The sequence below is a fragment of the Symphalangus syndactylus genome, chromosome 1 (genome assembly GCF_028878055.3).
Source record: "Symphalangus syndactylus isolate Jambi chromosome 1, NHGRI_mSymSyn1-v2.1_pri, whole genome shotgun sequence".
Taxonomy (NCBI): Eukaryota; Metazoa; Chordata; class Mammalia; order Primates; family Hylobatidae; genus Symphalangus; species Symphalangus syndactylus.
The window spans coordinates 139268340-139293132 of NC_072423.2; the positions used below are offsets into that span (position 1 = coordinate 139268340).

At 38.4% G+C, this 24793-nt stretch overlaps 1 protein-coding gene across 4 annotated transcripts in view; it reads left to right on the forward strand.

Moving 5' to 3' along the window:
- The window catches only part of ZNF385D (zinc finger protein 385D), a 776796-nt gene that overhangs the window by 429337 nt on the left and 322666 nt on the right, over positions 1–24793 (forward strand). The window contains exon 1 of one of the 4 annotated variants that reach the window (XM_055285998.2): positions 6052–7325. The exons of 2 other annotated variants lie outside the window; for them this stretch is intronic. In XM_055285998.2, the coding sequence (XP_055141973.1) occupies positions 7304–7325 (22 nt within the window). In that variant the 5' untranslated portion in view covers positions 6052–7303. Of the gene's footprint in view, positions 1–6051; positions 7326–7359; positions 8166–24793 lie in introns of those variants that run through there. One more of the 4 variants, XM_055286008.2, reaches the window with a different exon arrangement.

Here is a 24793-nt window from a genome sequence, read left to right on the forward strand (position 1 = left end):
CCCGTCTCTACTAAAAAATATAAAAAATTAGCCGGGCGCGGTGGCGGGCGCCTGTAGTCCCAGCTACTCGGAAAGGCTGAGGCAGGAGAATGGCGTGAACCCGGGAGGCGGAGCTTGCAGTGAGCCGAGATTGCGCCACTGCACTCCAGCCCGGGCGACAGAGCGAGACTCTGTCTCAAAAAAAAAAAAAAAAAAGAAAACAAAATATCTGAGATTTAGGACAAATAAAGGGGAATAGAAAAGGGCATTCTTGGTAGGATATAACTTTATATTCTCAGTAGGAACAGTAGGAAGAACCATCCAGAGGTAGAAGATTTTCGCTAGATTTATTCATTCAACATATGGCATGTCTCCTTTGTTTTAGATACCGTCTGAGGCATTGATTATAGCATGAACATGATACACATGTCTCTGCCCTTATGTCTAGTCTGTTGTTGGAGAGAGAAGCAATAAACTGTAACCAGTGAATGAATGAGTCGAAAGATGCTTTAGGTCATTTCCTCTGTATGAGATAAAGGTGAAAGAGGTTCCAAATCCTACTGTATATGTTGAAATATAGAGAATTCTGGAATGTAAGCTCCATGTATACAGAGGTTTCTGTAATTTCATTAATATACCTTTAACGCCTAGGACAGTACTTGGCACGGGAGTACTCAACAACTATTTTTTTGAGTCAATAAACATTGCTATTCCACAACCACCTCCAAGGTTAAGATTTCTGGCTCTCAATGCTGGTTAATAAATACAATAAAAAGCTCCTGTTAGCTGTCTGTCAGATTAGAAAGAGTCACATATATAATACATTTAGGCCGAGTGTGGTGGCTCACGCCTGTAATCCCAGCACTTTGGGATGCCAAGGCAGTCAGATCACCTGAGGTCAGGAATTCAAGCCCAGCCTGGCCAACATGGTGAAACCCTTATCTCCACCAAAAATACAAAAATTAGCCTGGCATGGTGGCATGCTCCTGTAGTCCCAGCTGAGGCTGTGACTGTAGTGAGGCTGAGGCACAAGTATCACTTGAACTCAGGAGGCAGAGGTTGTGGTGAGCCAAGATTGCGCCACTGCAGCCTGGGGCCTGGGTGACAGAGTGAGACTCCATCTCAAGAAAAAAAAAAAAAAGAGAGAGAAATTTATCATATGTCTCCAAAGTCAGTGAAATCTAGAATTTCGGAATATTATGGTATTTTTAGAATTTTTATTCTTAGCACAATGTTAGTAGTTTTTTCTTGTAGGCAATTAATTTTCCATAATGACCCCAGGCATTTAATTTGTATGGAAACATCAAGTAAGAATTTGATCATAAAATTGATTTATGAGTTTATAGCAGTGTCCACACAACTTAAAAAATTCTGATTAAAACACTACACAGATAAATTGAATTAGGTATTTGTTTCCACGTGGACAACTTATTTATGTAATTTTCAAACTGTTTTGACATTGAGTAGTGGTATACTATAGGCCAACTCAGGCTTAAAATAGCCTTCCAGCACATGTCATTCATATGTCAACACATATGCGTTCAAAAGTTATTGTACTTTCAACAAATATTCATCACTAACTACCCATATACTTGTGCTTTTGCCTTTATAATGTCCCACGGCTCAGTGTTTAGTGTTAACCCTCTTCTCCTTTTTCAATGTATACTTCCTAAAAGACACTTTCTGATCTCATGGATTTTATTATCATTTATAAAATCATGACTTCCAAATTTAAATATGAAGCCCAAACATCTCCTTTGAGCTCCAGACCCGTATAGCCAAACTACTATGAAACATTTCTACTTGGATATAATAGGAATGTCAAACCAAATATGCCCCTACCCTGACCACCTTCTAACCTCCCCCAAAGCAAGTTCTCTCAAAGTTTTTTCCTGAATTAGTAGAAATTCTGTACTTCCATTTGCTCAGTCCTCAAATTGTGAATAATCCACTACTTTAAAAAAATCTTACATTGCTTATCTAACCCACCAGAAAATTCTGTGGACCCATTTTGGTACCTGTAGAGAACCTGGCCACTCTTTCTGCCACCACTGTTTCTTCCCTGGTCCAAGCCATGTTCTCTTTTCTGGATTACTGCAAAGCCTTCCTAACTGGTCACCTTACATCTGTCCTTGCTCCCTTTAGTCAATTCTTCATACATCGGTCATAGTGAACTTGTTAAAACATGTCAAATCTTGTTGCTCCAAAGTTATATCATGTAAGTCATAATAAACGTAAAAGTATTTCTAATGGCCTAAAAAGTTCTGCTGAATTTGGCTCCATCTTACCTATTTGAAGTCAACTCTTAGTTTGCTTTTTAAGATCCACTCTACTCTAGCATATTGGCCTTGTTCTTCCTGGCACTCATAAGGTGTATTCCCCATTTATCCTTTATACTTTCTGCAGTGTTCTTCATCCAGCACCTGGAATAATGCCTGGCACGTGATAGACATTCATAAGATGTTAAATTTATCCAAAAATGTTGAATGAATTAATAGATAAATAATGAATTTGTTCATTAAAGGATGGATTTGTATGAGGTCATGGAGTCAAAAAGAACATCCTCTTTCATTTGGGCTACATACAAGTAAAGGCAAATTCCCACACTAAGTTTAAATGTTAGAGTAGGAATTAGTACAGTGTGCTATGTGAAAAAAATACAAACAACACCTCATTTAGTCTTTTGGTGGGAAAAATGTTCTCAGAAGGCATAATATTTAAACAGACACCCAAAGATTGATTACAAATTGCTTCAGTAGAGAGAGCAGGTGAATTATAGCCATACTTTAGGTTTCACACAGTGAAGAGTGTGAAGGACAAAGTATTTACAAATGGAGAAGCGAATAGGCACCTGGTTGTCGAAGACCTTAACTACCTTGGTGGATAAAACACGGAAACAGTGAAGAGTATTGATCAAAGGAGTGGCATGATCATACCATTTTTAAAGATGATAATGGATCTAATATGGAGAATGAATTGGACATGGGCAAGTCTGAAATCAGGAACACTGGATAAAATTTTATTGCTACAATATAGATAAAAGATAAATGTGGACTAAACTAAAGCCAAGGGCAAGGCAATGGAAGACACAACTGAGCTATGCTAACTCATGCTAAATCTAAATCTCTGCTCCATGCAGCTATGAGAATTTGAAAGGACAAACACGCTGACAAACTGTGGCCTGCAGTACCACCTGGCATCTGTACTGAATGGAATTTAAGAACAGCTGCTGCTAAGCATGGACAAATTCAATTTGTGTGAACACTTTGCACAAAACACCATCAACCTCAAAGAACTGACTTCAGGCACATAGAAAAGTATAATGTCTTACAGACAATACAGCTGTACTTAGGATGCTCATTCATTCATTCCCTCATTCACAAATATTTATTGTATAATGACAATTAGCAGGTACCCTTCTAAGAACTGTAGATATAGCAATGAACAGATAAAATCCCTGCCCTCACTGAGATTATATTCCGGTGAAGAGAAATCAAAAATAATCAGACGTCTAAAATAGTGTGTCAGATGATGATAGTTGCCATGGAGAAAAATAAGGGAGGAAAGGAGGTTAAGAATGTCAGAGGAGGGACAAAGGCAGTTTAAAACTGGAAAAAAAAAGACAGTGAATTGGTGTACTGATAAACCTGTGAGCAAGATTTGAATGAGATGAGGAATCAAGGCAGGCGGCTACCCAGATCTTGGAACACAGAAAAAATTTTCACCCAACCATGATATTTTAATACAAAATATGTAAGTGGTTTGAAGGCATCCTTTGTTTTAATAGTGCTAGGTATAATTTTATCTGGCAAGCAGGTTAGTGCTACAGCTGACCCCAGATGAACTGACTTAATTCACCTTCAGAAGCTACTAGGTTCTCACAGATTCTTAGAGACAGATAAAGGTCAGGGTGTGAACCGGATTCTTCCCTAGAAGCTGCTAAGTCACTCCCTTGAGATGACATATGAAAGCATCTCTCAGGCACAGCTGGCATGTTCACAATCCTCTGTCTAGCCAAGATCAGCTGTGGCTTCATTTGGATATTATTATGCTTCAAAATTTAAAAAATAGTATTTTGAAGAAATGTGTGTCCTACCATGTTCATTGCAGTATTACTCACAGGAATCAAGCAAGGTGTCCACTAGTGGATGAATGGATAACAAAATGTCACATATATACGTAATGGAATACTATTCAACCTTTTAAAAGAAGAAGATCCTCTCATTTGTGACAATATGGATAAACCTGGAGGACATTGTTGTCTTAAGTGAAATAAGCCAGGTATATAAAAACAAATACCCAATGATTTCACTTATATGTGGAGTGTAAAAAGGTCAAACTCTATAGAAACAGGAATAAAATGGTTACCAGAGCTTCAGGGTGAGAGTATTAGGGAGATGCTGGTCAAAGTACAAAATGCAAACACACACACACACACACACACACACACACGAAAAACTACAACCAAAGTTGCATTTTTTAATAAATGTATACAAATAAAGAAATAAAATAGTTTTATGTAAAACAGGAAAAAGTATAAAGTTAAAACAAAAGTCACTTGTTTCCCATCCAGAGATAAACAACTTTGTATCTTAGGCTTCTACATTCCAGATAAGACTTAACTGCAGGGAAGAGGGGCACATATCTTTAATTTAAAAGAGCATCTTCCTTTTCTGTTTGAACAGTATCTTACGTTGTATAGATACTACACTCAGTTGCTTCTGGAATGCCATATTCTTTCAAAGGCTACCTGCTGGTTTTTAGGGTATACTACCAGGCAAAGATTGGCATGTTCTATTACCAAATACTCCCTGCTGATGTATTTGTGACCATATAGATATATTTGTTTCTAGAACATGCAGTGACATTGTTTTATTGGGGGTGACTTTTACCTGGGCCATTATAAATAGCACGTTTATTTGAAGAAGGAAACCTGTTGGAGAACTGTAATATAAATTCAACAAACAAATTGTAAGACAACTGTTTCTTAGTCATCACGTCATTGAGAATGCTGCTTAACATCTGAGCCTCAGGTTATTCATTTGTGACATCTGTAATATCCACCTTTCTATATCTCAATTTGTTAGTGATAAAGATGACATGTGAAAGTGCCTTTTTAACTGTAAAATGTCATGCAAATGCAAGGGTGTTATTAATGATTAAGGTAGTCCTTTAATGTTTCAAATCTCCTGTTTGAAACTCAACTCTCAAAGCTTGCATCTTCCAACTGCAGGAACTCAAATGGACCCAAAGCACTAACATTAAACTACAGTGCCCCCTAGCACATGTAGGAGATCAAGGCAGCTTACAGGCTTCATGAATAAGCTCTACCACAGATGGTTCTTTTGCCTGAGGGAAGAACTATTAATTGTACTTTTGGACAATTTCCATTTGTCCGAAAGGAAAAAACATTTACGTATTTTCTTCAATACTTTACTGTAATATTGTTTTTATTTTAATTTTTAAAAGGGAGTAAAAAAGTTAATATAATTTACTATGTAAATTTTCCCCTGGTTGCTTTATATTAAGAATATTTCTAAAAGTACAGCACTAGATTTATCTTAAGATTCATTCACTGTGATGTTTCTGATTTATATTTGCTTACCTATTTTCACACACCAAATTCTTTATAATCTAGTGTGAGAGAGGATATTTTTCATTGCACTCTTTTCACAGAGGTAGAATACAGAGTTAAGCTTTTAGGCAAGATTACACAGAAAGCTGTTATTATGAGCTTCAGCCCCCTAGTTTCTATACACATTAAATCCACCAAGAGATATAGAATTATGTAAGGAAATGCTATAGAATATTTTAATATCAAAATGTAGAAATATTTGCTATCATAGTTTTATAAAAGCCCAGATTAAAAATATATCAATTGCATTCTTCCATAGACTACAGTTCTTTGTTTATATTTGGTTCTTAATTTCATAAATTTTTATAGAAATTTATAAGTTCAAATGTTCCAGTACTTAAATTGGTTCCCAAAGTGATGAGTCCTTAGGAAATGGAACTTGCTGTATGAGTTTATTTTTTCCATGCTGTGCATTTAAGTATTAATCAGCACAGCTTTCAGGGATTTCTTTCTAATATCCTTTTCTATGTAAGATAAGGACTGCAATTCATTATACCATTGGAGGAGCCGGAGGCTTTGGTATTTCTTGACCGTTCATCTCAAATTTAGTGGGAGCGTAGTGTGTGTGTGTGTGTGTGTGTGTGTGTGTGTGTGTGTGTGTCGGTAGGTGGGTGTGTGTGTGGCTATATTATATTGGTGACTGGACTTTAACTATGACACGATGTTGGTTGCCTTTCAGGCTAATCGTCTCTCTGTTTCAGGAGGTCAAAGATCATTTCAGCCTCAGTATGCTTTCTACCTACCTACTAACGGAGGCAGCAAATTTGGTCCTGGGCAACTGAGAGGTGACTTTTATCACCAGTTATTTTTCTTTACATCTTTCTATCAACATAGCTCAGGGAACACTCAAGAAATAAAAAATTACACTTCACCAAGTACTAGCTTTCTGGGATCTGATCACTTCTAAGTGTAAACCTCTATTACCCTAGCAATGGTCCCTGGCGTTCCTTTTATTCCTCTTATATATAAACATCACAAAAAATAACAAACCCTCAAGCCCACAGCGAAGAGAACGCAAGCACGGCACCATCCCTCTTCGTACTGCCGTTTTAACTTGGTAGAGGAGGTTAAATTTTGGAGAGAATGGTGGCATTCATAGGAGGGGCGGGGTAAAAGTGTTGTCTAATTACACGTTAATGGCAGAACTCGCCTTAACCACGTCCCTCCTGCACAGTGGTGAATTTCTCCTGTGTGTTCCTGTGTGGATCCCGAGACCCTTCTCGCTTTAAGAGAGCCTCCCGCGCCCCTCACTCCGCCCCTTCCCAAGTCTCTGGGCTCGTCAAAGCTTCCCGAGAGCCATGGTTGGTCCAGGCAGGCAATCGGAGCACCTCACGGAGCGGCTGCTAACCCGGGGTGGGGTGGGGTGGGGTGGAGGGGTCTGTTTGTAGTACTCTCAGTCCTGATGTCACAGGCGCGGCAAGGACATCGCAAGGAGGAGTCGGATTACAGTAAGGATGGGCAGTGCAGCAGGCAGCCCGAGCGCACTCTCCAGCCGCCGGGGATCTTAGCCCTGGAAAGGCAGCCTGCAAGGCGCTCATCCCGCGGAGGAGGCACGCTCTCGGCGCTCACTGCTCTCCACGCCGGGGACATTTCCACCGAATGTAGCATGAAACGGCTCTGCTCTGCATGCCAGCCTTGGGTGAGAGCTGATGCTGAAGACACCGCGGTGGGATTCCAGCTGTCTGATTAATGAGAAACATAATGTATTTTGGTGAGTGTTCACTCTGATGATGTAATTCTGGGGGTGTCCGGCTCTTCATCAGTGCAGACAAGCCCTTAAAAAATTATTTAAGCACCAAGCATATATTACATTAAACCTACCTCCAGTTGCCAACTGGAGGACCAAGCCGGTGCAGCCTTCAGAGCTTCCTTTGTGCCACAATTGGTGCTGTTAATTTAGCCATGGATGAGTTTAAGTTGGAAAAGAAAAGAGACAGGGACGTGTGGAGGGGGGTAAACTTTGCCTTGATTTGCCCGAATGAAGTTGGCTGTTTTAGCTAGGTGAAGGAGAAATAGTGCAGCGTGGGAAGTCATGAGCTAACTTAATGGAATGTGAAACAAAGTTCCTATACTATTGATGCTGTGAAAGCTTAGTCAATATGAGCATTTCATTAAGCATTTGCTGGTTTTTCTTGTTCTGAGGCGGAAAAGGAAAACATTCTCCAGTGAGCAGTGTGGTTGAGCAGCTGAGAACACTTCTCTCTATCATCTCAATGCTCTGTCTAGCTAGGAGCAGCCTAGCACAAAATGCATATTATTTGAAACCTTTAGAGGTCTCGGAGCTGTAAAATATTTGTGCGGTTTAGTTTTGTGCCACGGTAGAAACCTCAGTTAGGTTTTCAGTTGAGCTGCCTGCATTTCCAGAAAGCATGTTGAGGCTTGGATCTGAGCTATCAGTTGAGCCCTGGAAGTGGGCTTGGAGCTGTGCATTTGCACTCTAACGCCGCAACTTACTGCTAGTACAGGAGGCAAGCCCCTTCACTGAATAAGAAGAAGTCAAAGATAAGGACTGAATATTTGTTCTTCCTCTCTGAAGTTATGCTTTCCTTCTGTAAGTCCCATCTGGCATCATCATTTAAGGGCATCTATGTGATATTAAAAGGTTTGATAGAGCAACTGGAGAGGGGCTAGGAAATGTATCCAAGATGCAAATGCTCTGATTTCTTGGTTTGCTTTAAATATTAGATCTAGTGTCTTCTTTCAGATTAAAGAGGTATTTAGATAAACTTAGGTTGGGGCACTATTAGTTTGTTGGACATTTATTTCTGTATGTACTATTTGCTCTGTTTTGTTTCCTTTAGCCTTTGAGACATTTGAGGGAGTGTGGAAAGGACCTAAGTTCCAAAAGCTAAATGCCTTTAGTTGTCTTGACAGTTTTGATTTGCCTATAATTTGTATCATATTAGAAAAGAAGTCTTAAAATAACTGAAAATGATTTGGAAGAAACAATTTTATTGCATTGCCAAATTTAAGCAGAATCTATGGTTAAAAACCATCTCTTTCCAGTGGGTAGTAACGGAGGTGGTAAGCTTGTTTATTGGCCACTAATAGAGTTTATCATGCATGTATTTTCATAAATGGAAAAGCTTGTAAAGATAATAGGTCTTTTGGACAAAACACAATTTCAGCATCAGTAATGATACTGAAGGATGATGAAACAGATTATAATTTTAGTTTATATTTTCATCCTCTTGCAACAATTCCTTATATGATTGTCATGAGGAAGTAGGGCCAATTAGAATAGCAATAGAGTCTAAAAGTACTGGTCAAAGGCCATCCATGCTGCCCTGGATTATCGTGTGACTGCTGGAGAAATGTTCACTGGGCTAGCTCGTGTTATTAACTGTATGCTAGTTCAGCCTCTTGTAAAGCAGAGTGATTCATAGGGTAATCAGTTTCATTGTGTAATGCAAGTTTTTAATAGTACGAATTGAAATGTGATGTCCTACTTACTTCAGATGAAACTCTACTCTTTGAAAGGCAAGGCTAAAGTTGCCCTCTGTGTCTTGAACATTGTCTTACCGTAATTTTGGTATAAGAAATGTTTTTCTGTTCCCAGAGGAAATCCTATGTGTTCAGGAATGCTGTTTCTTTCAGGTTATGCTATGCAGCTTCTCGTTCAAGCTGTTAGATATCCACTACTTTGGGAGCCCACCTGTCTCTAAAAGAAAATGTGTGGTACAAGAGCGAGGGCAAAAAGAATTGAGCAGTACACTTCAGGCATGTTAAAATTCAATAGCATCCTAGTGTTTGAAAATGCCGAAGACTATGTATGTATATATGTATGTATGTACGTACACACATATATGTGTACATGTGTATGTATCTTAATGTGGGTGTGTGTTCAAAATTGTAGCGATTTCAGGTAATTCTTCAGAACAATGCTTTCACTTTGCAGATTGGTTAGCCATTACTTTCTTCTTCATTTTTCAACTGCAAATGGTTTATCAAGTCAGGGAGAACAGGGACAAAGGGAAAGCGATGCTGCATTCTTAGGCTTTTCTGGTGATTTGTGAGAATGGGGTAGAGATGTCAGAAGTCCTTTCTTTGTGTCCCCAGCAGAGCGTGATGAAGAACATGGTGATGCTATGGTACGGGGTGAATTGATATGAAAGTGGGATATTTACTTCCTTTATAAATCATCTGATTTGTCAATGTTGCCACCCACCCCCCACCCCTTCAAATATAGCTGAAGAATCACTACCTGAATAGCCTGGCTCAGCCTATCTGCTTCAATTCATTCCTCCTTCCCCTTGGGACTGGACAACTGGACCCTGCCCTTGCTTAGCTGGAGTCAGTTGTGTGTGTGCAAGTTGGTGGAATATGTAATATTTTCAGATCTCAAGAACAGCTCATGTTTGGAGTGTGCTGTCTCAGACTTACCAGACTAATAGAGCTTTCTAATGACTTAAGCCTAACTCTTATCTCCTATTGAGATTTCAGTGCAGTGTTTTCAATAATAGTTCATTTGTACTTCCTGTGCTGTGATTTAAGAGTTTGCTGTTCAGTCACTGTGGATACTTTTGTTACTTATTCTATCGATCTTGGATCTTGCATTCACCATTTGGAGTTAAATATAAGGTTCACATGGTAGAAGGAAGCAGGGAAAATCTCAGTCAGCAACCTGAGTGGGATTTACTGTAAAAGCAAAGGAAAACAATAAATACTTATGAATTTACCCTCCCACCCCCATCAATATTTTAGATAGTTAAAAATTACATGTGCCAAAGATGAATAGCCATTAATAATTTATCCAGAAATAAAAGCAAGGCAGCTGGGATACTTCTCCCTAGATTAAGGAAGAGAGGCTGTGGGTGGTTGTCAGTACAATGGACTGAGCTGCCCAGTTACAGTTTGGTTAAGAGGACTGTGCTGGTATGAAGGGCGGGTTATTTGCTTGAGTGCACCCCGGCAGTTGCTTAGCGCCTGGCAGAAGGTTGTAACTGTGCACTATCTCCAGCTCTAAGCACCGTATGTTTGAATTGTCTCCCACTTCCCATCTGGACTGACACATTTCTCCACTGCTGGATAGGTGAGTCGTTGCCAGTGGTCATGTCAAACACACAGATTCCCCATGGTTGGCCAGAGAGATGCCATGTCTCACCCTTTGCCATCAGGAGAGAAAATGGGAGGCTGATTGTACTGAAGAAATTCTGTGTGGCTGCATATCAGTAAGCTTTCAGTTCTGAGTCAAGCAGGTAGAGACTGTGGTAAGCTTATAGACAAGAAGGATCTGGGGCTTGCCCCCAGAGAATACTGCTAAAAAAATGAAATGATACACCTTAAACAGAACTAAGAGGTGAATATTAGAGCTCTCCCTAAATATTCCTATTAATGTCATATTAATTAAACCTAGAGAAAAGGGCAGGCAAAATTTAGAAAGTGTGAATGAATCATTCAAGTTCGCCTTGGTGTTAGTTGTGGATCAACTCTCTTCAGTAAAATACCTAAGGGAAATAGGAAAAACATTTGGTGGCATGCCTATAATAAAAAAAAAAAACAAAAAAACAAAAAAACAAACAAAAAAAAACCTCACTGAGGAAGCTTTTAACACAACAGCTAAAAAAAAAAATAATAATAATAAAATAAAATAAACAAAAAACAAACAAACAAACAAACAAAAAAACTAGTAGGAAAATTCTAGGACAGAACCTATTCCCCTGCCTATAATAGACGCATTTGCACATTGTCTTAGGAAGAACTTTTGTTTTCCCCTGTGATGTTTACAACATTCTCAAGTCAGCATTTACACTTTTGGTTGTAGCTGGACCATCAAGTTCACCCCCAAACTAGTGCGTTAGAAAAACATTTAAATGGCAAGGTTATGAGGCAGGAAATGATCAGAAAGCAGCAGGCAGCAGAGAAAAACATTGCTCTTTTTTAGTGGTTTCAGTGGAAACATTTAACTCCTTCTAATTAGTATGTGCTGAGTGATCTGTTATGGGGAATTAGGTCCACTTGACTATTTCTAAATGCTCAGCCAGTGTTTCTATCTTCCCGAAGCTGATAGGGGTGAGAATAATTCAGGAAGGAACTTCTATGTCTAAAGTCCCCCTTTTAAAGCGTGAAGTCCTGACCATTATGTCTTATTACAAATACATCTAAATTACATGCAATAAATTACTACAAAACAGGGCTGGAGAGTGTAACAGGTGAATACTATCAGAAAGCGTCATGCATGAGAACCCGAAATCTAAGATGACTTTAAAAGCCATAAAGATTTCTTCCTCAAGACTATTCTCTTTTTAATTTCATATGAGATTCTTATTTTAAAAGCCAGATTCCAAATTTGATCAACATGCCAGTAACATGGATTCCTTATCACATCCTTAAATTTTAAGCTAATTTTTTAAAGGACCTCCATATTTGTTGTAATTATATGGAAATGAGATATGCTTATTTAAGGGATAAGTTCCAAAATTCATGAGCTAATGATGACTTGCAAAGTTATGCTTTCGTGGATGACATAATTGTTCCAAAAAACAAATGAAAAATTTAAATTAGTGGTTTCTGACTTCCATTCCAGAAGATTTGGTCACAGCTGCTTTTGACTGAACCCTCCCTTGATAAGACGTGTCGATTGGTGTGTGTGTGTTTAATACTGGAATGTCAAATAGTTCCTTGTTACATAGATACTTAATATCATACTTCATTCATAGCATTTATGTATTCCTGGATATTTTCACATCATTTGAAATGTAATACATTAAGTACTGACTTAATAAGATAGATATTAAAGTATTTTTTAAGCACAACTGGCTTTCAAGTTTAGCAACCATTATATACATTAGAGGTTTTAAAAATCAAGTCATAAAGATCATTTTCAAAGCTTTTCTTGCCTAAGAAAGCATGATGTTTGTATAAGCAGAAACCTGTTTCTACTTTGACCTTGAGAAAGGGATGTTTCCATCTGTATTGCACTAGGAAAAACATGTCAAAAAACAACAAAGGTCATAGTCCCTGCCCTCTCTCTCTCTGTCTGTCTCTCTTTAAAGAAGCCATTACATATCATTTCCCACAAAGATTAGTTTTGCAACAGAATTTCACACATGATTGGTGGCATTAAGAGAAAGTACAGCATAAGAGGTGGCTAGAAATATCAAAGCTTAAAGTGGTTGAGATCATGCTTGAACCAAATTGCTAGGATTGAAAATAGGAAGATGCTTTGCTCTGTCGCAGCGTTAAAATCGTTATGAAGCAGCTGGAAGTCAGCCCTGATTGAATATGAACTCCAGGTTTACACAGCCCTTCAAATGGAAGGTATTTTCATGAAACCCTCTTGATTTCAAAACCTCAAATGCATATGAACCCGTATTAGGGCATTGGCTGGGATGTAGTGAATCTCTTTTCTTTCTTATCAATCTTTCAGTTTTTTCTTTTTTTGCCCACATGTAATATCACATTTCTGTAAGTTGAGAAGAAAAAGAAAAGTAACCTGGCCAAGGTCAGAAAGGAAATCCGCAGCAGTATCAGGATTGATGCTCGCAGAAAATGCTGTCTGCCCCACAGGAAGATGGGTGCTATGGGGGCAGGAATGGGGTTGGTAGGCTGAGAGTTTTTAATGGATAAATGTTTTTTAATCTATATCCTCAGCACTCTTCTTAGTGCCAAGCACTTAGAAATATGTGTTGGATGTGCAAGACTGAATGGATGTTGGAGAGCAGAGAGGAAGGGAATCCACTTCCTCCATGCATTCCCTAAGGCTGATATTCCCTATGAAAGCTAGTACTCGGGCATTGACAAGAGAAACAATCTCTTTTGCTGCTGAAACACTAGCTGTTTTTTTGTTTGTTTGTTTTGTTTTGTTTTTAAACAAGTCCTAGTAAGGACAAGGCCATAGAAATTAAATTTTAAATTAAATGTAATAAATTCCATAATCTTATTTTCTGTTTTCAGTTGCTTCTTTCATAGGACTCTGCAGTGTAAAGCCAGTGTTAACTCTAAAGAATATTAAGGCCAATGTACAAAAATGTCTGAAAAATACTTAAAATTATACAAGATAGCAAAATTATAGTTTATAGCAACTCACCTGATCACAATTTCAGTTTTCAGCTTCACTTTGCTTAAGTGAATTTTCTCCAGATGTTGGCATTCCCTTGCCAGCAGGCTGGGATGGGCATAAAAGACCCTATATGCACAAGTAGCTGCAAATGTTTAGGCAGGTCTCCAGTTTTGAAGGTTGTCATTTATGATGGCAGAAGAAAATGAATATAATTTTGCCTACAATTTGCAGGGCTTTAGTAAAGTTGCTCTTCACACTTACCTTTTTTCATATTCATGCATTTTGCTGATGAGGGAAAGTAGTTGTAGCAGATTGCTCTGAGGATAAAAATGCAATAATGATTGTAAATGTACTTTAATAAACATGATCCCTTACACTTGTGTAGCAATTTGTATTTTTCAAAATGTGTCAACATTTTGCTTTTTTTATCTTCAAAATGACCCATTGTGGGAGGTAGACAGAATATAATTATTCCTATTTTTAGTTGAGGAATTTGAGCCTCAGATGACTGAAACAACTTTCTCAAGGTCACAAAGCTAGTGACTGTTAAGGTGTAGACTCTATGTCAATACTTCTGCGACTTACTTCAGTGCTCTTGACAATGGAGAATGGGGGTAGGGAGATATTTTTATGAATGGAAGATTATTTGTAATAGTAATACTTGAAAACATTCTCCAGCTAATAGCTAGAGAAATGAGTCAAATAATTGGGATCCCATATGTGTTTGTGTTTTGACTTGACTTTGTGAAATCACAATTCATAACAGAAATATGAACATAATTTATAATTTTATTCTGCCTTGTCTTTTTACATCAAATCGTTAATAGTCAGAAAATATGAATTCTGCTTAGAAGGCATGCATCAGTGTTATGGACTGAATGTTTGTGTCCCTCTTTCCCAAATGTATAAATTGAAGCCCTAATTCCTAATATGATAGTATGGAGGTGGGGCCTGTGGGAGGTAATTAAGATTAGATGAAGCCATTCGGGTGGAACCCTCAGGATGGGATTAGTGTCCTTAAAAGAAAAGGAAGATGTGAAAGCTTCCTCTTTCCCCCATTTGAGGCTATAGCAAGAACGTAACTGCTGCAAGCCAGGAAGAAAGCCTAACCAAAACCAAACCAGGCCTACACCTTGATCTTGGACTGCCCAGCCTCCAGAACTGTGAGAAATATATGTCAGTTGTTTAAGCCCTCCAGTCTGTGGTTTTTTGTCATGGCAGCCAGAACAGATTAAGACAGTTGGCCTCAGGCAGGAAGGATCCAGGCTTTCTCTACTGCCTCACTTCCTCTAGTATCTATATTTAGTATAGATATTAAAGCTTATATTAATTGTATACTGTATGTTTTTGCTGTCTCACTGTTTAACTCAATGCTTATAAAAAAATTTCCAAGTTATCTGTGCTACAAACTCTTTGATATTTACAGTGACCCCATCTCTACCATTTGTTCAAGATGGAATCCCAGTCTAGTCTTTGTTCCATGACTGATGAGTAGGAAAAATGGCCTACTTTCCAGTTGTACCTCTTCCATTCAGTAGTGCTGTGTCCTTGGGAAAGTCATCTCACATTTTTGAAGTTTTGTTTCTTTGTAAAAGGAGAATAATAATAATGTTTCTAATGGTTCTATCTGGAGGACTAAAATATGCTATACACATAAAAGTGCCTAGCACTGGAAAGTACATAGTAAACAGTTAAGCTTAATTCTTTATTTCTTTTTTTCCAACTCATATACAAATGTATGAAAATTGAGAAGAGTGATTTTGCCTGTTGGGGTCAAACTAGGAACCATGCTTAGTAAATTACTTAGAAATAATTTAACGTAGATAATTTGGTATATAGGTGATAGAAGAGCTGAAAAGCCACATGGGGAATGGTGAGACAATTCATAGAGTAGCAACAGCAAGAAACTGGTAGTTATAGATGGAAACACAAGAGATAGAATCCTGAAGGCCAGGGCCCAGGGCCTCCTGGCAGGAGCTGGAATCACAGCGGGCATCCCACATTACACTCAAGAGAGAGATAGAAAAATACCCTGGTTTCTCCCTTTCTCTTGCCCTCCAATCCATTGCCTTCTGCCTCTCATTGGTAGAACTGAGCCGAGGCCAACTGAGGTGGCCTGGGAAATGTATCCTGCAGGTTTTAGCCTCTACCTTTGTAGCTTAGAGGAAGAGCAAGAGTAGATCTCAGGACAAACTGGCCAAAGACCTGCAGAGAGATCTTGCCCCTGATCTGTAAGTAGCAATTTAAATGGGAGAGTATTTCTGCAAAGCCACCTCAAGTATCAGTAAAAGTTTTCTTGGGGAAGATACACTTAAGAGGGAAAGGAAGTATGAGTTCAAGAGCTTTTGGCAGCTCTTCACCAATCCTCCTGGTTCAAGTGTGTACTTTGTCACTTTCTGGTAGCGTGTCTTTGGACAAATTAGTGAATCTTTCTTTGCATCAGTATTTAATGTAATTGGTTGAAAAGTCTGACAGTGACGTGTAATGAAATTTGAATACAAAATTTATAACCTGCAAAGCACTGTATAAATGGCCCTTGTAATGAAGGTGTGAAAAGCCAAGTGAATTAGTAAAACAAGTGGGGAGTTTGAAAAATAACAACTTGGAAATAAATGTTCAGCTACGCAGTTTAACATTCCAGCAGAGATTTCGGAGGACATTGAGGGAAGAAGCATTTGGTTACTTCATCAAATAGCCTCTTGTATTGTGGTTTAAATCTACCTTAGAGGCCACATCTAATCTATTCTTTGTCATTTTTCTATACCAATGGGAAAGTTCAGACTTAGGAAAAGAAAGTGAGCAGGGCAGGAACCCTGAGATTCCATGCCCCATACTCTTTCCCCTGCAAGACTCTAATGGGAATAGCCATATTGAAAACTGAGAGAGTTGATTAATAATTGCTTAGGAATTGAAGAGGAATTCGGTATTGATTTTTATCTATTCCTCCATGTGTTGCTGGACAGACAGATTTCTTTAGCTGAATGGACCTACTATTAAAAAAAATCAAGGCAAAATATTCTGCCCTTCCTGTATAGAATGATTAGGATTTCTCTCAAGGTCTGCTTGTAAAGTCCTGTGACAATTTACAACTTATGACGCCCTTGTTTTGAGGTACCACCACGGTAACTGCTGGGAAGTGTTTCCCTTGCAGCGCACAATATGGAAGTCACCGTTACCATCACGTGTTTTAATTAGCTGTCCTTAGGAATGGCAGGCTATAGCTTAGAGGTCTGTGGGCATTCTTAGGATTTGTATACTAAGGAAAACGTATCAGTTAAAAGGTAAATTGGAAGACAGATTGATTAATTTTTTTCCTTTAAAAGAAAAGTTGTGTAGGATCCCAAATACTAACCTGGTGAATCACTTTGTTTATGGCACCCATCTTGTTTTTTTTCTTACTTTTAAATCGATAAGTACAAATACTGTAGTGAGAAGCTCAAGGCATGAGCTTTATGGACCTCTTGGCTTCCTTTGAAAATTCGCAGCTTCCCTTTGTGAACAGCCCTAATGCTGATAGGTGATAACAGGTGATGTGACCACTGCTCACAGAAGAAGAATTGAATATGGGCTGAATGCCTGCCTGTGCCAGGCGCTGCCATGAGTTATTCCATTGGCACCTCACCACCAGCCTTAAGGGGAACATCAGTGGATCTAAACCCTGGCTGTACGAAAGAATCACCTGGGGAACTTTGAAATGATACTAATGTCAAAGCGCTGTCACGGTCCAGTATAACCAAATTCTCTGAAGGTGGAGCCAGGCATCTGCATTTTCATTTAATACCCCTCAGTTAATTATGAAGGACAGCCAGAATTGAGAACCACTGAGATGGGAAATTTTAACCATTTTACAGAAAGTATCCTGAGGCCCTAGGAAGGTCCAGATTGCCTGAGGTCACCTGGGCAGCAGTTGGCTGGGTCAGGATTCCATCCCAAGTCAGTCTGAGTTCAAAGCCTGGGTTCTTTCCTCACGACACGTTGTCTCCTCTCACGGAAATCAGTTTATGGCATGATGTGTGGGCCTGATTGCACATTGCCTGTGCTGCCCATCCCTGGTTTCCACAGTGAACATCCCTAATGGCTGAGAACCCATCCTTTCTACTTGGGATCCTTTATAGAGCTGGTACCCAAAAGAAGTCCATATTACAGGAGTTGATTGAGGGTCACAGTAATATAATTCTGGAAAGGATTTTGAAATCTTGCTTCCCAAAACTTAGTGTTTGTACAAATTACCCGAAGACTATATTACAATATAGATCCTGATTCAGTGGGTCATAGATGTGGCCTAACATTCTGCCTTTCTAACAAGCTCCCAGATGGTAAATATTCCTGGTCCACCCACTGATCACACTTTGAGTAGTTAGGCTTTAGAGACCAGTTAGATGAGCTGCCACTTTGTGCACATGTGGGAAATCAGGTCTAAGTTTCCAACCTAAGTATACTTATTTCTATTCTACAAGACATCGCATGGTCCGTGGTTTGAGCTCCAATTACAGTGACCAATGATTCCATATTGCCTGGAACTTAGAGGATTTTCGGGATGTTGGACTTGCCGTGTCAAAACAGAAAGTTTCATGTGTACTGGGATGAACTGGTCACTCTAGTTTCTGTAGACTGAATTGGAACCTTAGCTTCAACTCTCAAGAGTGGGGAGAAGTTGGGCAAGCAACTTGATCTCTTTGAGCCTCAGTTTCTTAATCTGTGAAGCAGGAATAATAAATGATACTCTATAGAGTATTTGTAAGGATTAAATTAGATGGCATATGGAAAGCACTGGAAATGCTGTCACAAGGTTCACTTTCAGTAAATGTTCACAATGGTTAGTGCTGTTTATAGACCTCACTCGGTACTCCCTTCCATTACTGAAAAGAAGAAGAAATACCCCAAAGATCAATTGCAGGTGACCATGGATCATCTTTATTGCATCATCTCTGTACAACGAGGGCAGCTTTTAAATCATCTCCTGCCCTTGTTATGATGGGCAAGCTGGAATGAAGTCATTCTTCATTGTACACTTTGCCTACCCCAAACATCAATACTAATGTTTTTTTGTTTGCTGCTTAGGGAAAGAAAGGCCTGGCTAAGACTTTGCCACCTTGGGACATTCTGATCTGGCCCCTCATGTTCCTGTCGACCTTGTTTATCCATTAGTGTTTCTCTGAGCTCTGTAACAACTTATGAGGGTGGCTGCAGCTAATGACTGTGCCTTCCATCTCCTGACCCGTCATTGTGTTAACAATCAATATCCTTAAAACAACACACACAGGCAAGGCAGCTCCTACACCGCAGCTTCCGCTAGAAATGTCCGTGGAGAGAAAAAGAGAAAAACGTTTAACTCATGCACTTCCTAGCGCAGAGCCTGGCACAAGAACATCGGAATCGTAAACGTTTATGGAGTGTGATAGCAAGCTGTGGGAATCTGTCTCTGATGCAAGTGACTTTTCAGTAGTGACCTTAGTCACTACTACTAGTGACTAGAGTCTACTACTTAGACCTCTACTTCCTCTTGCTCAATTGGATGGTGTTGAGAGAATGAGGCTTGCCAGTCACTACCCAGGGAAGCCAATTCCCTCACCTCCTGTCAAATGCCACACACTTCTCAGAGCATTTAGTTGGCTAGATATGTGAAGATTAGTTGGGAAGCAAAGTGCACTTTTGTTTTTCTATTATCACTTGTAAGTGGGGGAGCTACAAGCAGTCGATTATTCCACAATAGAGGTTTCTCAGCCTGAACTGCTGCTGACTAGTATTTTAAACAAGAAAACAAATGAGCAACAAAACGGAAGCTACTCTTGCTTTCTTTAAGTATAAAACGCAGTTGCAGAAAGGACCCAACATAATCACACTTTTGTTTATTTCCATTTTAGAGGTAAAATGGGGAGATTTTTGTCTCTATTTTCAACACTGCTTACTGTAGTTAAAGCCTTCTGAAAGGGGATTAAACATAAGGGGCCAAAAGTCTCCATTTCATGGATAGAAAAATAGAGGTCAAGCGATTAGTAAATGTTCATATTTGGCTCTTATTAATACTCAAATTAAACATTAAAACCCAGGTCCTGAGATAGGGATGTGAATTTGGGTGAATTGTCCTGAGCCTCAGCTTTTGAATCAGTTGAGATAATAATGGCAACTCACCCTACTTCACAAGGCAGAGATGTAACTTACTAATAATAGCTAAGATTTAGTAAGTGCTTAGTCCCTGACGGCCACTTTTGTAAGTATGGCAAACCAAGCAGTCTTCACAACAGCGCTGTTATGGAAGAATTATCAGTATTCCTGTTTTTAGGTGGGAAAACCAAGGTACAGTGAGATTAAAATGAGACTAAAATCAGTGGCCAAGTCAGGTCATACCCAAGATGTCTGGCTACATAACACACACATCCTCACCACAACTTTCTATGTGACCTTGAGTGAATTCCAGTCTCTGACGACTCAAATCTAGGAGCGTTTTCTCACCATTCAAATAGAGCAGCAGTTTTTTGAAGAAGGCAACAAACTAACAAGAGAACCAATGCACAAACAAAACTGTTCTCAGTGTACAAGCCAAGCAGCCACCTGGCAGGTGGGGCCTGAGGCTGAGATCAGGGAAAGATTCCAGGTCCTTTTCAGAAAGTCTGCACAGGGCAGGAGATATAAAATCCTGTTGATGGAACATACAGCACCAACCCCTGTAATTCTCCAAAATTGTGACTTACACATAATGCTAATCACAGTGATGGCCGTCTATATTTACATGAGTGCTATGAGCTAGGAGATGTGCTATGGCCTCTACCTGTGTGAGTGTGTGCCTGATAGAAGAACGATACTCTTCCAAATGGAACAACAGTCTTCTTTCTTACTCTCTTCTTCCTGGGTACATCAGGCAGTGTGCCACATGTGCAGTGATCCTTCTTATCAGATAATAATCCAAACATCTTTTAGACCCTTGGAACACCAGGAACTGAGAGAGAACATGTACTCTTTGAATATGTTCAATAGAATATTTTTGTACTTTTTGAAAAAGTAATACATGTATAGTTTTTAAATGGGGTATTAAAAAAGTATAAATAGTGAAAACTAAATCCCCCTCAACCAGCATGGGTGCATTTTGTTGTATTTGAGAGACTAAATTCTATGGAAGGGAGTGTGTGTATATATTTTGTGTGTGTGTGTGTGTGTGTGTATGTATATATATATATTATATATATTATATATAATATATAAAATATATTTATATATACATTATAAAAATTATATATACATTATATAATGTATATAGAAAATATATAATATATGTATCTTATGTGCATATATATATTTATATATATATATCCCCCTCTTGTTTATATATATAATGGAAGTTTCCTGTGTACCTTGTTTTGCATATTGTTTTATGTATTGTGTACTGATTCTCATTCTTTTTATTTTAAGGCTACATGGTATCTAATGATTTATTTTGCTGGCCTTTAAAAAATAAGTTATTTCTATTATTTTACTAGTAAAAACAATGACTATCATAGTGCATAATAATTCTTTGTCACATGGACACATGTATCTATCTATAGAAGTAGGATTGCTGTCCCAGTACTTTAGGAGGCCAAGGCAGGTGGATCGCTTGAGGTCAGGTGTTCAAGACCAGCCTGGCCAACATGGTGAAACTCCGTTTCTACTAAAAATATAAAAATTAGCCAGGCGTGGTGGCAAGCGCCTGTTATCCCAGTTACTCAGGAGGCTGAGGCAGAAGAATCACTTGAACCCAGGAGGCAGAGGTTGCAGTGAGCCGAGATAGTTCCACTGCACTCCAGCCTGGGCGAGAGAGCGAGACTCTGCCTCAAAAAAAAAAAAAAAAAAAAAAAAAAAATTGAAATGGGATTGCTGGGGCAAGGCATATTTAATCCTTATACTTATTGCCAAAATGCCCTATGGAAATTTTTTATTGATCAATTTCTACATATATTTCTATCATTAAAAAGTAGAATAATTGCTTTTAAACTGACAAACTGCCTTGAAGACCTCTTAGAGCATGGACTTGTAGGATAGAACAGCATGAAACAGCTTCCTGCTTTTTTGTCCTTGCTCTTCCCTCCCCAGTCTACTTCTCTATTTCACTTCCATTGTGCTAATTCCATATGGATGTTAGTCTCATTATTCAAAAAGACAGTGGTGCCATAAAATTGAAAGATGAGCTGTGCTTTACAAATAGGGATAAATGCAACAAGAAGAATGCACTTTGTAAGTGAAATTTTACCCTTCTGCTTCAAAACCAGAAGGGTGATCCTTGAAAGATCTCTTAAGGCAGTTGTAAAACCAAAGGTAGTTTTAAATACGGTTGGAAATTTTCTTTTTTAAACAGTCAGTGTGCATTAAGAGGCAAAACCACATTTATATTATTGCACATTTCAGTGATTCTTTTTCTAATTCCATATTTTTTAAAAAAATCGTTTTTATTTAGCACACTATAGGCTTAGAAATAAACTGGAGTATCTATAGCATGTCTTTATGGTAAAAAAAGAAGGAAGATGTCACCTTTATCAAGGAGACAAAATTTCCAAGCAACGATGATGTCACCATCTATTGAGCTCTTGAGCTGTTGCAAACATGAACTCATTTACTCCTTAAAGCAAGGCTGTTGTTTTAATGACTAGATGTCATTATCTCTATTTTACAAAAAAGGCAATTTCAGGAAGCTTAGAAGGTTAAGTTTCCCACCAAGTAAGAGGGAAATAGATTGAAAATGTCATGCAAAGGATTCAGTCCAAGACTGTCTGAGTAGACAACTTGAGTGCCAAAATACTGATACTCCCCTTTGGTATTTTCTGTCCAGCACACAATTCTTGGGCCACTTCGGTGGAATCTTGGTAGTAGGGACATTTATGTAAAGTAGAGGTGCTCATTTTCCCAGCCCTTGCTGTTAGAGTCTTCAGGACAATCACAGCAATCCCTGCCAAAGTAAGAACGATACTCAAAGCCCAATCCTACGAGAAAGACTGTGAGGAGGACAAGGCAACCACTCAGCTTTTCTCTTGTGTTGGAGAGATATTCTCCAATTACCTGCTGTCTCTTTGTACTATGCCTTGCAGTTCCCAGAGATGTGGAAGCAACCAAAATTAAGTGAAGGAAAGCAGTCAATCAGTGTACTTAATGATATGCTAATTAGGAATGCTGCGTAAAAATCAGTCTAGTGTCCTAATTTACATCCCCTCTGTTCATTGAGCCATTTAACGTTCTCCCCCATCCTAGTGACTGTGTAGGCATTTTGTAATATCCCATAGAAGAATTTTATATATACATGGCACCTTGGAATCACATCTGACATCTTTATATGTAAGGATGTCACCTTACATACTTCACCTTATGTTCAAGATAAGAAAAATGAAGATTAACAAATTTAATTGCCTAGCCCGAATAAGCAACCAGTAGCGAGTGGTACAGATAGGGCCGCCTAGAATTCAGATCTGTTGACTACTTCCTAGTACTGTTTGTTCTCCTAGGGATGTAAGGGATGGTCATTTGTTCATTGTCTTGTTATTTCTTCATAACACTTCTAGGAGATGAGTATTATCCTTTTCATTTTACAGATTTAAAAAATTGACATTAAGTTACTTTCCCAATGTCATATAGAGTGTGGAGGAACAAGAAGTTGAATCTTTGCTTACTGGATTCAAACCTCCAGCCTGCCATTATTTGCATTAGATTTGAATGTGGGTGGATCTCTGCACTCGGCAGAGTCTAAATGAATTCAAAGATCCCTCCCAGCCCTAAAATTTTCTGATCCTACATAGCTGTGGGGATAAAAGGGTGGAACTTGTTGGAGCAATAAATCACTGCAGCCCACACGAGTCCCAAAGGCATGATCAAGTCTCCCTCATTCCATTCCTCACCGTCAGCAGTGTGCATCATTTATCTCTAGTAAATGCAATAATCATCCCTAATGAGTTTCCTGACTTGATTCTCTTATGCTTCCACCTCCAACAAAACTTGGCTGTCCTGTGATATAGCTACAGACAAGCTAATCCCACAACACAGAGACACATGTGAAAATGCCTCCAAAGGTTCTTATTTCCTGATACATGGGGTCCAAATTTCTTATCTAGATGATCAGTACAGCCCAGGTTTTGGCTCAAATTTACCTTGAAGTTTTGTTTTTACAAAACCCACCTTACCTCATCCTCAGGTCCAGCCCTGCAGAATCACTCCTCGTTTCTTAACCCTCTGTGTCTTTACCTCATGTTGTCCATCTTGCTTGATGCATAGTTTTTTTTCTTCTACTGTATTTCCAAAAATGTAAACACTCATTTTTATTTACTGTTAGTCTCTTCTGTCTTTGAAATATCTTCTATAAGAGCATATAAATCTCACAAATTCATCAGTAAGTTTCATTGCAAATGGCATCTTCGTTAGGATGACCATCTAAAATAAAAGTTTCTTAAAAAAGAAAAACAAAAAAACTTTATAAAAAGAGTAATTATTATTTTCTCTGAATTTCTGTGTTTCTCAAACATATCTGAAAAAAAACCCTGAGTATTCTGGGTTTCCTACTGCCTAGTCTGGATCTACTCAATCAGAATCTTCATGGATAGAGCCCAGGAATCAGTATTTTCACAAACTCTTCCCTAATATCACAAGATTGTTGGCTCTCTATAAGTTAATGTATAAGCATAATAAAATTGCATTCAAAATACTAATAGTATTTGATCTTGAACTAGGCAGAATGATACTATAATTTATCTGAAAGAAGAAACATAAGTGAATATTCTTTGAAATTATGAAAAAACAGTGTTCTGACAGGGGAAATGTATTCTAAAATATACCAAAAAACCATAATAATTTAATAATTTGGTCTTGAATAATAGACAAATATGAAAACCATATTAGAACATTAAGAAGTAAATCTCAATACTTTTGTATATGGGGATTTAGACTATGCTAAAAATGATCTTTCAATTCACTGGTAAAACAGAAACTCTTAAATAAATAGGGGACAACTGGATACACATTTAGACAGATAAATAAAGTGGATTCCTATTTCACTTCTTACACTGAAATAAATTGCAGATTGAACAAAGATTGAAACATAAACATTTAAGCTATAAATACTTAGAAGAAAGCAAGGGTGAATAAATTTATACACTTGCAATGGAAAGTCTTTGTAATCAAGACACAAACCCAGAATTACAAAAGAGAAAAGTGACAAATTTAAC